Source organism: Poromitra crassiceps, assembly GCF_964638095.1.
Source record: "Poromitra crassiceps genome assembly, chromosome: 8".
Classification (NCBI taxonomy): Eukaryota; Metazoa; Chordata; class Actinopteri; order Beryciformes; family Melamphaidae; genus Poromitra; species Poromitra crassiceps.
In genome coordinates, this window is record NC_139629.1 from 39,301,463 (window position 1) to 39,313,962 (window position 12,500).

General features: G+C 44.6%; 1 protein-coding gene across 1 annotated transcript in view; it reads right to left on the reverse strand.

Moving 5' to 3' along the window:
* Positions 1-8,810, reverse strand: part of LOC310781700 (von Willebrand factor A domain-containing protein 1-like) — an 18,127-nt gene extending 9,317 nt beyond the window's left edge. The window contains exons 1-2 of the mRNA XM_083642302.1: positions 8,494-8,810; positions 997-1,554 (exon numbers count right to left, since the gene is read on the reverse strand). Of these exons, the coding sequence (XP_083498428.1) occupies positions 997-1,554; positions 8,494-8,584 (649 nt within the window). The 5' untranslated portion in view covers positions 8,585-8,810. The remainder of the gene's footprint in view (positions 1-996; positions 1,555-8,493) is intronic.
* Positions 8,811-12,500: the final 3,690 nt, after the last annotated feature.

Sequence of the window (12,500 nt, forward strand, 5' to 3'; positions counted from 1 at the left end):
CTGATACACTACGTTACTGCATGCTGCAGATCTCTCTCTGGGTCTGATACACTACGTTACTGCATGCTGCAGATCTCTCTCTGGGTCTGATACACTACGTTACTGCAGGCTGCAGATCTCTCTCTGGGTCTGATACACTACGTTACTGCATGCTGCAGATCTCTCTCTGGGTCTGATACACTACGTTACTGCATGCTGCAGATCTCTCTCTGGGTCTGATACACTACGTTACTGCATGCTGCAGATCTCTCTCTGGGTCTGATACACTACGTTACTGCACGCTGCAGATCTCTCTCTGGGTCTGATACACTACGTTACTGCACGCTGCAGATCTCTCTCTGGGTCTGATACACTACGTTACTGCACGCTGCAGATCTCTCTCTGGGTCTGATACACTACGTTACTGCAGGCTGCAGATCTCTCTCTGGGTCTGATACACTACGTTACTGCATGCTGCAGATCTCTCTCTGGGTCTGATACACTACGTTACTGCATGCTGCAGATCTCTCTCTGGGTCTGATACACTACGTTACTGCAGGCTGCAGATCTCTCTCTGGGTCTGATACACTACGTTACTGCAGGCTGCAGATCTCTCTCTGGGTCTGATACACTATGTTACTGCAGGCTGCAGATCTCTCTCTGGGTCTGATACACTACGTTACTGCAGGCTGCAGATCTCTCTCTGGGTATGATACACTACGTTACTGCATGCTGCAGATCTCTCTCTGGGTCTGATACACTACGTTACTGCATGCTGCAGATTTGTGAAAACACTGCTCCATAATTTCTGATAATGTCATGCGAATTCACCCCCCAAGGGTGCATTCTGAGACAGGGTAAACCCCACCACCACCCATACCAGTGCTCCTACTCACCACCACCCCTCATACCAGTGCTCCTACTCACCACCACCCATACCAGTGCTCCTACTCACCACCACCACCCATACTAGTGATCCTACTCACCACCACCACCCATACCAGTGCTGCTACTCACCAATGATGGCATCCCGTAGGTCATCGGTGATGATGCTCATATCATCGATGTCCACAAAGTACAGGTGTTCCTCCACCGGGGGGCTCACCACCTGCCGCAACACCTGGTAGTTGCTGTGCCCGGTTGACACCACCAGCACGGCCACGCCCTCCTCGCGCAGCTCGGCCATTGGTCCAATCACATCGCCCGGTTTCACCCCATCCGTCAACCACACCAGCACGCGCGGTAGCTCCGCCCTGGCCCCTCCCCCCACCCCTGGTCTCAGCACCCAATCCTTAGCCATTCTCAGAGCTTCTGCTGTGTTGGTGTCCCCTCTGAGAGGTTTGGTGTTCCTCAATGCCCCCTGGAGGCCACTTTGGGTATTGTGAGTGCCAAAGCCAAACTCCAGGCGTGGTTGGGTGCCCACCTGCAGAAGTCCCACCCTCACCTGGTCATCTCCCAATGAGAAGGGGAGGAGGAGCTCAGACAGGAAGGTGAGAATACGGGTGTGCTCATAGGTGGAGACGCTCCCGGAGGAATCCAATAAGAAGAGGACATCGCCCTCACAACAGTTCAGCACTGTGGGGCAGAAGAAATAATTGGTAACAAAACATGTGGGCATCATCAATGAAATTATTATTATAGATCAGTGCTTCTCAAACTAAAATAAGGGAGTGAAAGAGTTGCAATTAGTGCCTCCTGAGCAGATTTATTTTAACATTTCATTTATTTTCATGATTTATTCTTATACTTTTTCATGTCCCCCTTTCTCTCAAGCCCCCCCTGTAGTACCTCCACGTAGCCCTAAGGGGATGCATACCCCATTTTCGGAAACATTGCTATAGATCAATAAGGATTTGATACAATACAAAATATGATATAATAAAAGTTATGTACAGAATTCTGTTTATTTCTGAGCCACACGTCTTTCTAGCAATGATGTTGGCTTGCTAGACTGTAAACAACAATTTAAAAACGTCATTACAAAGTGGAAATTATTTTTTTAGATGAGCAGCTTGTGAAAATGTGATGGTCAAGCCGTCTCATTTGTGATCACTAATATCGCAATTCATGTTTCTGCTCCACGATACTCTCAGTATGTCACATTTCTCTATCACAAATCCATATTGAATTTTGATATATTGTCCCCTCCTCAAGCATCATTAGTGGAATGATACAATGTGCTGCTGCGTGAGATACTTGCCCTGATAGCATGTGGCTGGTCATGTTTTCACTGTGTGTGTGTGTGTGTGTGTGTGTGTGTGTGTGTGTGTGTGTGTGTGTGTGTGTGTGTGTGTGTGGTTTATGTCTGTCTGTGGACAGATTTTGACAACGTGAAACTTTACAGATGTATTGAGTGGAGATCACAATGAAGGCAGAGTTTGAAGATGGGTGTGGTCCTTGGGAGGGGGGTTCATCTGTGTGGGCGTGGCTGCTGTGATTACCTCTAGTTATTTGGGTGAATAGTGACATTGTGCTCTTTTTGAATAGTAACATTGTGGCATTTTTGGTCCACCTACAAACAGCCAGCAGGAAGTGTCAAAGTGGTTCTTTATAAAAAGCCACCCACTCCACATCAAAGGATACGTACAGTTCCAGTAGTTACAACCTTAACAATTCACTTCATCTAACTTTATATCCACATTTCTCACTCTCTGATTACTTTTCCTTGGATTAACTTTTGCGACAGGTCCCCACACAGACAGACAGGTCCTCCTCTCATGCTGGACACAGACAGACAGGTCCAGACAGACAGACAGACAGACAGACAGACAGACATACAGGTCCTCCTCTCATGCTGCACACAGACAGACAGACAGACAGACAGGTCCTCCTCTCATGCTGCACACAGACAGACAGACAGACAGACAGACAGACAGGTCCTCCTCTCATGCTGCACACAGACAGACAGACAGGTACAGACAGGTCCAGACAGACAGACAGACAGACAGACAGACAGACAGGTCCTCCTCTCATGCTGCACACAGACAGACAGACAGACAGGTCCTCCTCTCATGCTGCACACAGACAGACAGGTACAGACAGGTCCAGACAGACAGACAGACAGGTCCTCCTCTCATGCTGCACACAGACAGACAGACAGACAGACAGACAGACAGACAGACAGACAGACAGACAGGTCCTCCTCTCATGCTGCACACAGACAGACAGACAGGTCCTCCTCTCATGCTGCACACAGACAGACAGACAGACAGACAGACAGACAGGTCCTCCTCTCATGCTGCACACAGACAGACAGACAGGTCCTCCTCTCATGCTGCACACAGACAGACAGACAGACAGACAGACAGACAGGTCCTCCTCTCATGCTGCACACAGACAGACAGACAGACAGACAGACAGACAGGTCCTCCTCTCATGCTGCACACAGACAGACAGACAGACAGACAGACAGACAGGTCCTCCTCTCATGCTGCACACAGACAGACAGACAGACAGACAGACAGGTCCTCCTCTCATGCTGCACACAGACAGACAGACAGACAGGTCCTCCTCTCATGCTGCACACAGACAGACAGACAGACAGACAGACAGGTCCTCCTCTCATGCTGCACACAGACAGACAGACAGACAGACAGGTCCTCCTCTCATGCTGCACACAGACAGACAGACAGACAGGTCCTCCTCTCATGCTGCACACAGACAGACAGACAGACAGACAGACAGACAGACAGACAGACAGACAGACAGGTCCTCCTCTCATGCTGCACACAGACAGACAGACAGACAGACGGGTCCTCCTCTCATGCTGCACACAGACAGACAGACAGACAGACAGGCAGACAGAGAGACAGGTCCTCCTCTCATGCTGCACACAGACAGACAGGTCCAGACAGACAGACAGACAGACAGACAGACAGGTCCTCCTCTCATGCTGCACACACACAGACAGACAGACAGACAGACAGGTCCTCCTCTCATGCTGCACACAGTTGGAATCTCCCTCTCTTTCTTGATCTGCCTCCTTGGAACAACACAGTCACACAGTCATTAAAACCTTTATGGGGAATGTTTGCAGCATGAAAGCAGCAGAGGGATGAGAGGCGACATGTGAATGGGCGTGAGGGAGGAAGGAGAACGGGTGAGAATGAGTCATGACAGTACAGGGCTGATCATAGTGATCATAGTGATCATATAGATCCAAACAAACTTGAAGGAGAGGTGGCAGCATCGTGCAGGCAGTGCATAAAAGGCATATCATTCACACAATGAGCAAAACAGAGGATTTTGTTGCCAATTTTCCATCGTTTGTAACGGAAGCAAAGTTGCAAAATGAATGAATGTCAAGGGTGAAGGAGAGGAGGGAGGGAGGGGGGGCAACAGTAGCTGGCGGGTATGAGTGGTAGGAAGGGAGGGAGGGAGGGGGGGCAGGATGGAATAAAGGGCGTGAAAGAGAGAGAGAGTAAGGGGGGGGCAGTGTATTGGCAGTTCCATCTGAGAGGCGAGGAGGAATGCTGCATGGCCATATACGCTCTGAACAGAGAGAGGGGGAGAGAGAAAGAGAGAAAGAAAGAAGCAACAGCAAGAGAGATACCATTTGATCAGAGAAAATCTCCAGTTGTGCAGAATGTTTATTAAAGGGACAGTTCACCTCAAAGTCAAAAGTAGCCAACACCTTTTTCCTCGTACCTATAGTGCTAGATCAGTGGTCTGTCTTCAACAGGTCTGCAGAGGTACTGCAGGGGATCTGCCATTTTTTGTCAAAGTAGTTGGTGAACATTTTAAAAATGTATTATGGACCAAAATAATTATTTTACTTACCGTAATCATTATTTACAAAGCGAATCTGATGAAGCAGTAACACATATCCTACTTTTTTTTATGTAATCTATTAATAGAAAGAAGTGTCAATCTTGATATCCTGGTGTGCACTCGATTATAAGGTCTGAATAGATCTGCAATGATTCAATCAGTCTGCCCAGATAAAGTGTGCTGAATCCACTCATGATTGATTGATTTTTCTATCAATCGGTCCATTTAGCTATTTCTAAAACACCATTTGAAGCCAGATTTAGAGGAATATCTCATTTAATTAACATTAGGATTAGACTGTTGTGATGTCATTATTCTGTTTTAACCATCAATATTTTGCTCCTGTTCTCATTAGGGTAAATACTGTATATTTACTTTGAGATTTTGGTCAATTATTTGTGCTTTTGTGGTTATTAGCTTAGTCACTCACTTCTACACTATAGCTTCTACACTGCTGCCACTTTTCTTGAAATATAGCTCAATCTAGCTTCACCCAAAAATGTTATTCACATAAAAAGATTATATCCACAATGCTAATTATTTTTAAACAACTGCATTTTGACCTGGAGACATCAAATGGAATTCAGTGTTTTGCTAACTACAGTATAACCTGTGATAGTGGCGGTAAAAACAGCTCACTGCCATAACCGCTCTGGCTAACATTACAATGCTAACTTTAGTACAAGTAGCCAACTACAGTAACTTGCTATGCAAAGTATGCCTCTAATAACTAACAGCATTTCATGTTCGCATGTTTGAAAATGGGATTGATGCTCTACTACCAATAACCGCCATGATCTATTTTGTTTTTTATTATTATCTCAGTTTCAACGGGCATGACGCTTCTGGAGATGATGACCTCATAACTGCCTCCAGTACACTGTGACCTTTAACTAATATTAGCGCAATTACAGGCACTGACTCTCCATGCTGTTGAGACTTGACAGTATATAGGCCCTTTTCACAGCAACCGTTTGGAGGTGGTAAAGAAGGAAGCAAAGCAGGTGTAACCAATAACATGAATGAGGGCTCTGGGACTGGAACGCCTAAATGAACGGCATCATCATTGATGGTATTGGTTACACGGTCACCTGCTTTACTTCCTGCTTATTACCCCCTCAAAACGGTTGCTGCGAAAAGGGTCTATTGGATTTATGATTTCCTTTGGCCGCTTCCCCTTCAATTATGTGAATGTTGAACACGTGAGATCAGGTGATGAAAGCTGAGAGGAGAAGTGAGGCGTGTACTGTAAACACACACACACACACACACACACACACAAAACAAACACATACAGACACGCTGCCTCTCTCTCTCTCTCTCTCTCTCTCTCTCTCCACCTAAAGAATTTCTTCCATCTGTCTTGTTGTTTGGACTTTGCACAGCAGCTCCACTGGAGCGAGAAAGCTGCCCCACATCACATATGGCCTCCATGCTTCCTCTGCTGCCTGTGTGTAGGTATTTGTTTATCTTCCAACACATGTTTAGGTCTGGAGGTAGCTGGTACATGCTTATCCAGAGCAGTGCTTGCACAATGTGGGGTCCGAGGACTCCCGGGGGTACTTGAGGGGGTTCCAGGGGGTCCCCAGCAAAAAAAAGGGGATAACTATAATTCCATCCATAAGTAACACAATGGCAGAATGTATGACTGTTGTGGTCATGGATTTCATACACTTTCTGTAATAAAATGTCAATAAAAGCACAAGTCTTATCAGGTGGGGGACCCTAGGACAAAATCATATCGAATGGGGGTCTGTGGTCTAATTTGTGTCAGTGTAGGGGTATGCGACCTGAAAACGTTTGAGGGTATTAGGTCCGCTTTTAAAATGCAATTGATTGGTGTACTATCAGTACCGTGTACCAGTGATGTGATGGTGACAAAATTAAGTCTGTCTAACTAAGTCTGTAGGCTACGTACGCCGGTTTTATGAGTCTGACACTAAGACTTATAGAATCAAACCCACACAAAGTATGTTTTTCATACTGTTCACACTAAAACATTTAAACTAAAGCTACATGTGCAATGTGAACACACACACAAACACACACACACACACACACACACACACACACACACACACACACACACACGATGTGCTGCAGAGGACCACACATGCATTTCAACCCAATCACCAGAATAAAATGTCAGCATTAAATCAAATTTGAAACAAAACTTCTGCCTTTTACATTTTCTAAAACATGTCGCATTTTATGTTTCCGCAAACCTACAATCTCAATGTAAATTTGAAACAAAACGGCGGTTCATTTGAAAACCCTGTTGCCTTTCCAACGTTAAACACAAAAACAACTTTGGTTATGTTTAGGCGAGTAAAACGTCTTGGTGAAGGTTGTACTGTAGGTTTGGGGCGACTGTTTGGAAACGCTGTGACCGTGACGGGGGATCGAACACGGCTCTCCGGTGTGAAAGTGTTTACATCCTCCATCCGCCCCGCCAGTATCCGCCCCGCCCTTTACTGGCCACCACACTATTTTTGACTCGGACATCATAGCATCAAAGCAAGTCTGTTTAAGAAGCACAATTACTGTGAACTAAGTTGGTTGCTTCTCATCAGCTTCCTATAAATGGCACAGTGACAACAAAGCCCTCGCTAGCATGTCAACATCAAGTCATGAAGATCAGCTCGCTGACACACTCGGTGTGTCACCACCAACTTTAGCCTCTCACACACATCTGTTGCAGAGGCACTGTCATGACAACTGACCAAATCTGTATTTGTATCAAAAACAACTTCAGTGAGCATCGATTTCTACTTGTTTTAAAGACCCATGAGACATGTTTTATACAGTTAAAAATAGCAGGATATGGCACCTTTAAGTGATCGCATCGATTTACAATCCCAAATGTTAGTCATCTATTCATACGTGTGCGATGAAACTCCAGTCTTCACTGTAAGCCAGGGCTTCCCATGCCTTTTCAAGGAGGACCTGTCCCTATATCATAGTTATAGATTCTTGTTCCATCAAGTTTTGTCCCAGTGACTCCCAATATGAGAGGATTTTTATGATATAATTATGATTTGGAACAGAATTTAAAGTGTAGGTAGGGGAGACAGAAACCTCTGATCAAAACTAAACAAAATATTCTAATGAATTAAATGATCGAATGTGTGAACCTGGGGACCATCTGGAGCTCACAGGACCTCTGGGTTGTCCCTGGCCCCCGCTTTGGGAAGCGTTGCTGCAGGCTATGGAGTCATGCCATTTCACTTCAGTGACAACACTGGTGCAGTATCAACCCTGCCCTGATTCACCCTGATCCCAGACAGACGCATCCAATTCACTAAACCATAATATTGCATCTAATATCATTTGCATCCAAAACCTCCACATTCACTTTACAGTGTATGTTGGCTGCATTTCTGTGGACAAAGTGAAGCAATGACTGATGACAGTTATTTATGATTATGATTATTATGATTATTATGATTATTATGATTATTATTATTATTATTATTATTATTATTATTATTATTATTATTATTATTAGGCCTATTGTTGTTATTTATTTGTGTTTTCAATGGGATAAATTATTGAATGAAGCTAATCAGCTCAGAGGGAACATTGGTCCTGAATGCTCTCCAGATGTGACTTTTTCAGTCTTGGTCTTCAAACACATTATATAAACACTATAATAATAAACAATAGAAGATCACATGACTCGCTCAGGCTAAGGTATGGAGAGTGACCATGCCTTGCCCTGACCACCTGTCCTGCGGGGCTTACCTCCTTCAGGTAAGGGGCTCTGTGTAGCAGACGGCCGCAGGAGCGAGCAGGAGCACAGCAGCGCCCAGGCCAGCAACATGCGACTTTCCATCACTGCAAGCAACGTTCCACCGAGGCAAATTACACTACAATACAGGGTCTGACCCAAACAAACATAACACTAAAATATAGGGTCTGACCCAAACATAACCACAGCGCGGAGGAGCGCACTCCCACTCAGCAAATAAGAGTCCAAAGCATAATTCACAAGCTTCAGTCAGTGTATCCACACGGTCTGTTGGCTGTTTGTCCTCTCTGGAGCACGGAGGCGTGTGGTGTTGGTGTGCGTCTGTAGCTCTGCTCTGCTCTGCTCTGGACAGCCTGGGTGACTCCAGTCCGTGTGCGCAAAGTTGGGAGCGCGCTGCTGCGCTCAGGACAAAAGGTGTCAAGTTAACCAGAATAAAATATAAGACTTCCTGTCATGACTTTCAAAATAAAACCCTTATTGACGTGCATTTTTCTCTTTCTCTGCCAGTTTGCCATATAGCCTATCTAAACTAAAACACTGAAAATGCCTAGGCTAATAGACAGGGCTGCGAGACAAATGGGCATCACTTTTTTTATGATAACGGTCAATCAAAAAACAAGGCTAGGTCGGAACCTAGCATATGGCCAGCACGATAAAGCGTTCACGAGCACCGGCACTCAAATGGGCACACTAATGGACTGGACAAAGCCAGATATAGGGCCCGCTCGACGCTGGCCAAAAATCCAAATTTGGAAACCAAATGAAAATTCACATTGGACAGCATTCAGGATCAATATTCCCTGAGAGTTTGGTGACATATAATTGATCACATACACCAAGATATAACAACAACAATAATTATTTATTTTCAAACATTTTTATTACGTTTCCAATTATGCGTACAAATACTGCAAACATACCATCGACAGCTTTACAAAAAATAATCAAATTAAAAAGGAAAGACAGGAGTAACTGAACATATAACATGGGGCGATAAGATTTGAGTGAGGGGGGGTTGGGGGGTTAAGGGTTATCTTGTGCACGGACAGGAAATTATCTACCGAAATAATCCATGAATGGCTGCCAAACATGAGTATCTCAATTTCTCTAATTTCAGATTAGCCCTTATTCCTCCGCCCAACATGTGTGTGTTGGAACTTTAACTGCTTTCCAATTGGTAAGGACCAATCATCTGGCTACGAGGATAATATAATCATTATCATCATCATCATCATAATCATACTACTTTAATAAGGCAGCCCTGCTCTGCGGTTCCGACCGCTCCGCAGCGCACAATTGCTCGAGTGACATTGCTGATGACATCACAATTGCTTGAGTAACATCACTGATGACATCACAATTGCTTTGAGTGTCATCACTGCTGACATCACAATTGCTCCACATAGACAATGGGGAACTCACTTCCGGGGCTGGAAACGTCACGGAAAGTCATGTGACTGTTGAGCTCTATAGCTGCAGGTTTAGCGTACCGACGCCCCCCTGACACAAATACCACACAGCTTAGGACAATGTCTCCTGACTTGACAGTCAATTTTCAAATGTGGAACTTTTATTTTGAAAGCACACATCGCTTTAACTTCCTCCAGGCATTTCTGGCTGGCAGTCAGGCCTTAACTCAACTCTCTCTTGTGAACCTCACTCCTCCCTTTCTGTCCCGTCTCCCCAGTAACTCAGAATAGAAGGGCTGACTGAGTCCACCATGCAGGCGTCAACTCCTTGGACTTCAGCCAAACTGAGCTTATTAGTCTTCAAGTCAGGGAACCCACCTAAAGCTCACTTCACCCATATTGTTGCTTAACAGTACTCCTTTCATTCATAGTAGGCTATAGCCTCCATTGTAGGCCCTACAACAGCACAGTATAGGATCAACTGCTTTATGTTTGATAATACGGTAATAGGGTCTTAGAGGGATAAAAGCCTAAATGAATGCCTTTCAAGATTCAATTCAAGATTCTCCCTCGCTTCTTAATCCTATTGGTAAGAGGTGGTGCTGGCTATTAGGGCTGTGAATCTTCACTGGCCTCACGATTCGATTCGATTACGATTCAGAGGGCCACGATTCGATTCGATTACAATTATCGATGCATCTCGATGCATCTTAAATCGATGCATCACTTTTTTTCCCCAATACATGATTTATTTTTTCTCACTTTCTTTTTTCTCACTGTGTGGCTACTTTTACAATAAAAGTGCATTTGGATTTGCATTGTGTTATGATCCATAATTAAAATAAACAAATGCATGTAGTTCCATTATATTGTATTCGATTATTATTATTATTACTATTATTATTATTTTTTTTTATAATCGATTTTTGACATTTGTGAATCGATGCAGAATCGTGCACGTCCGCATCGCGATGCATCTTGTAATCAATTATTTTTGACACCCCTACTGGCTATAGATGTTAACTGCCAGGCAGAAAGACGTTAGGAACCCGTACAGCACACACACAAACAGCCATACGGAACACTGACTAGAGGAGCACCGAGCCGCTGCGTCTATGCGAAGGGTACATTGAGCATTAACCGTTAATCTGCTTAGTGAATGCTAATTAAGCATCAGCTAGCCGTTAATTCATGTACCCTTATTGTGAAGTGTCACGGTGATGGTTGTTTGCCTTATGGTGATCCTTGACTGGAAGTCATAGCTTTGCCCATTCAATTTACTTATATAGCCTGTAGCTACAATATGTTTCCACATAGGAATTCCTGGAAAAAGTTCAGATAGGCCTACACACATTTTTTAAAAGTTCATAGCTATTATCTTTGCACTCGACCAATTCTCTGGACACTGAAAGATAACCACGGCACGCATTTAAGGAACATCAGGCCCACCAAGAAGGACCACAGATACTTGTAGAGCTCAAACCAATGGGACTGCATCAGTAGTAGGCGTAGAGTGAAAGGCCAACCATATGTCAGCCATTCTCTGAGGCTGAGGCCAACACCACTTCCAGCCTGAAGGCCAGATTTACATGTGGTAGGAGGGACTAATTAGATGGGAGAGGGAGTAGGAATTCCAAGAAGACGGATCAGTCGGTCTGGATTCCTCGGTGACTAACAGTCGGTCTGGATTCCTTGGTGACAAACAGTCGGTCTGGATTCCTTGGTGACAACCAAGCACCTATGTGCAATGAATATGCCACTGTCGTATAAGCCACCGACTTGTCTTATTGCTTATAAGATGCCTATTTCCTATTGCCTTATTGCTGTCTTATTGCTTATTGATGCCTATTTCTTATTGCCTATTACTTATTGCTGTTGCCTATTTGTACTATGTCGTAAACGGAGTCCACTGCACAAGAATTTCACACGTGGTACTTGTACCATGGAGTGACAATAAAAATCTTGAATCTTGAATCTTGAATCTTGACAAACAGTCGGTCTGGATTCCTTGGTGACAAACAGGAGGTCTGGATTTCTTGGTGACAAACAGGAGGTCTGGATTTCTTGGTGACAAACAGGAGGTCTGGATTCCTTGGTGACAAACAGGAGGTCTGGATTCATTGGTGACAAACAGGAGGTCTGGATTCCTTGGTGACAAACAGGAGGTCTGGATTCCTTGGTGACAAACAGTCGGTCTGGATTCCTCGGTGACAAACAGTCGGTCTGGATTTTCCTCTGTGACGAACAGTCAGACCGACTGTTCCTCGGTGACGCATCGTGTCCAAACACTGCTATTGTTCCACTGAGACATCGACAATAAACACACCCTTCCCAAAACACACACCTAGTAAATAAACACTGCACTGTACTGCAGTCAGTGGATTGGGGAGCATTGTGAGGGTTCTCTCTGACCTATATAATGATCAATAAATGAAACGGAGATTGTTGCCAAAAAGGCCTTACTAGACAAACATACTATAAGCACTGATTGATTGTGCCTGGCAAGTCTTTATTCCAGGAAGCCAATCAATATTTTCTGCTGTAAAAACTACTTTTGCTCTTGCTTTGAAGTTAAAATCTGTGTGTGGTTG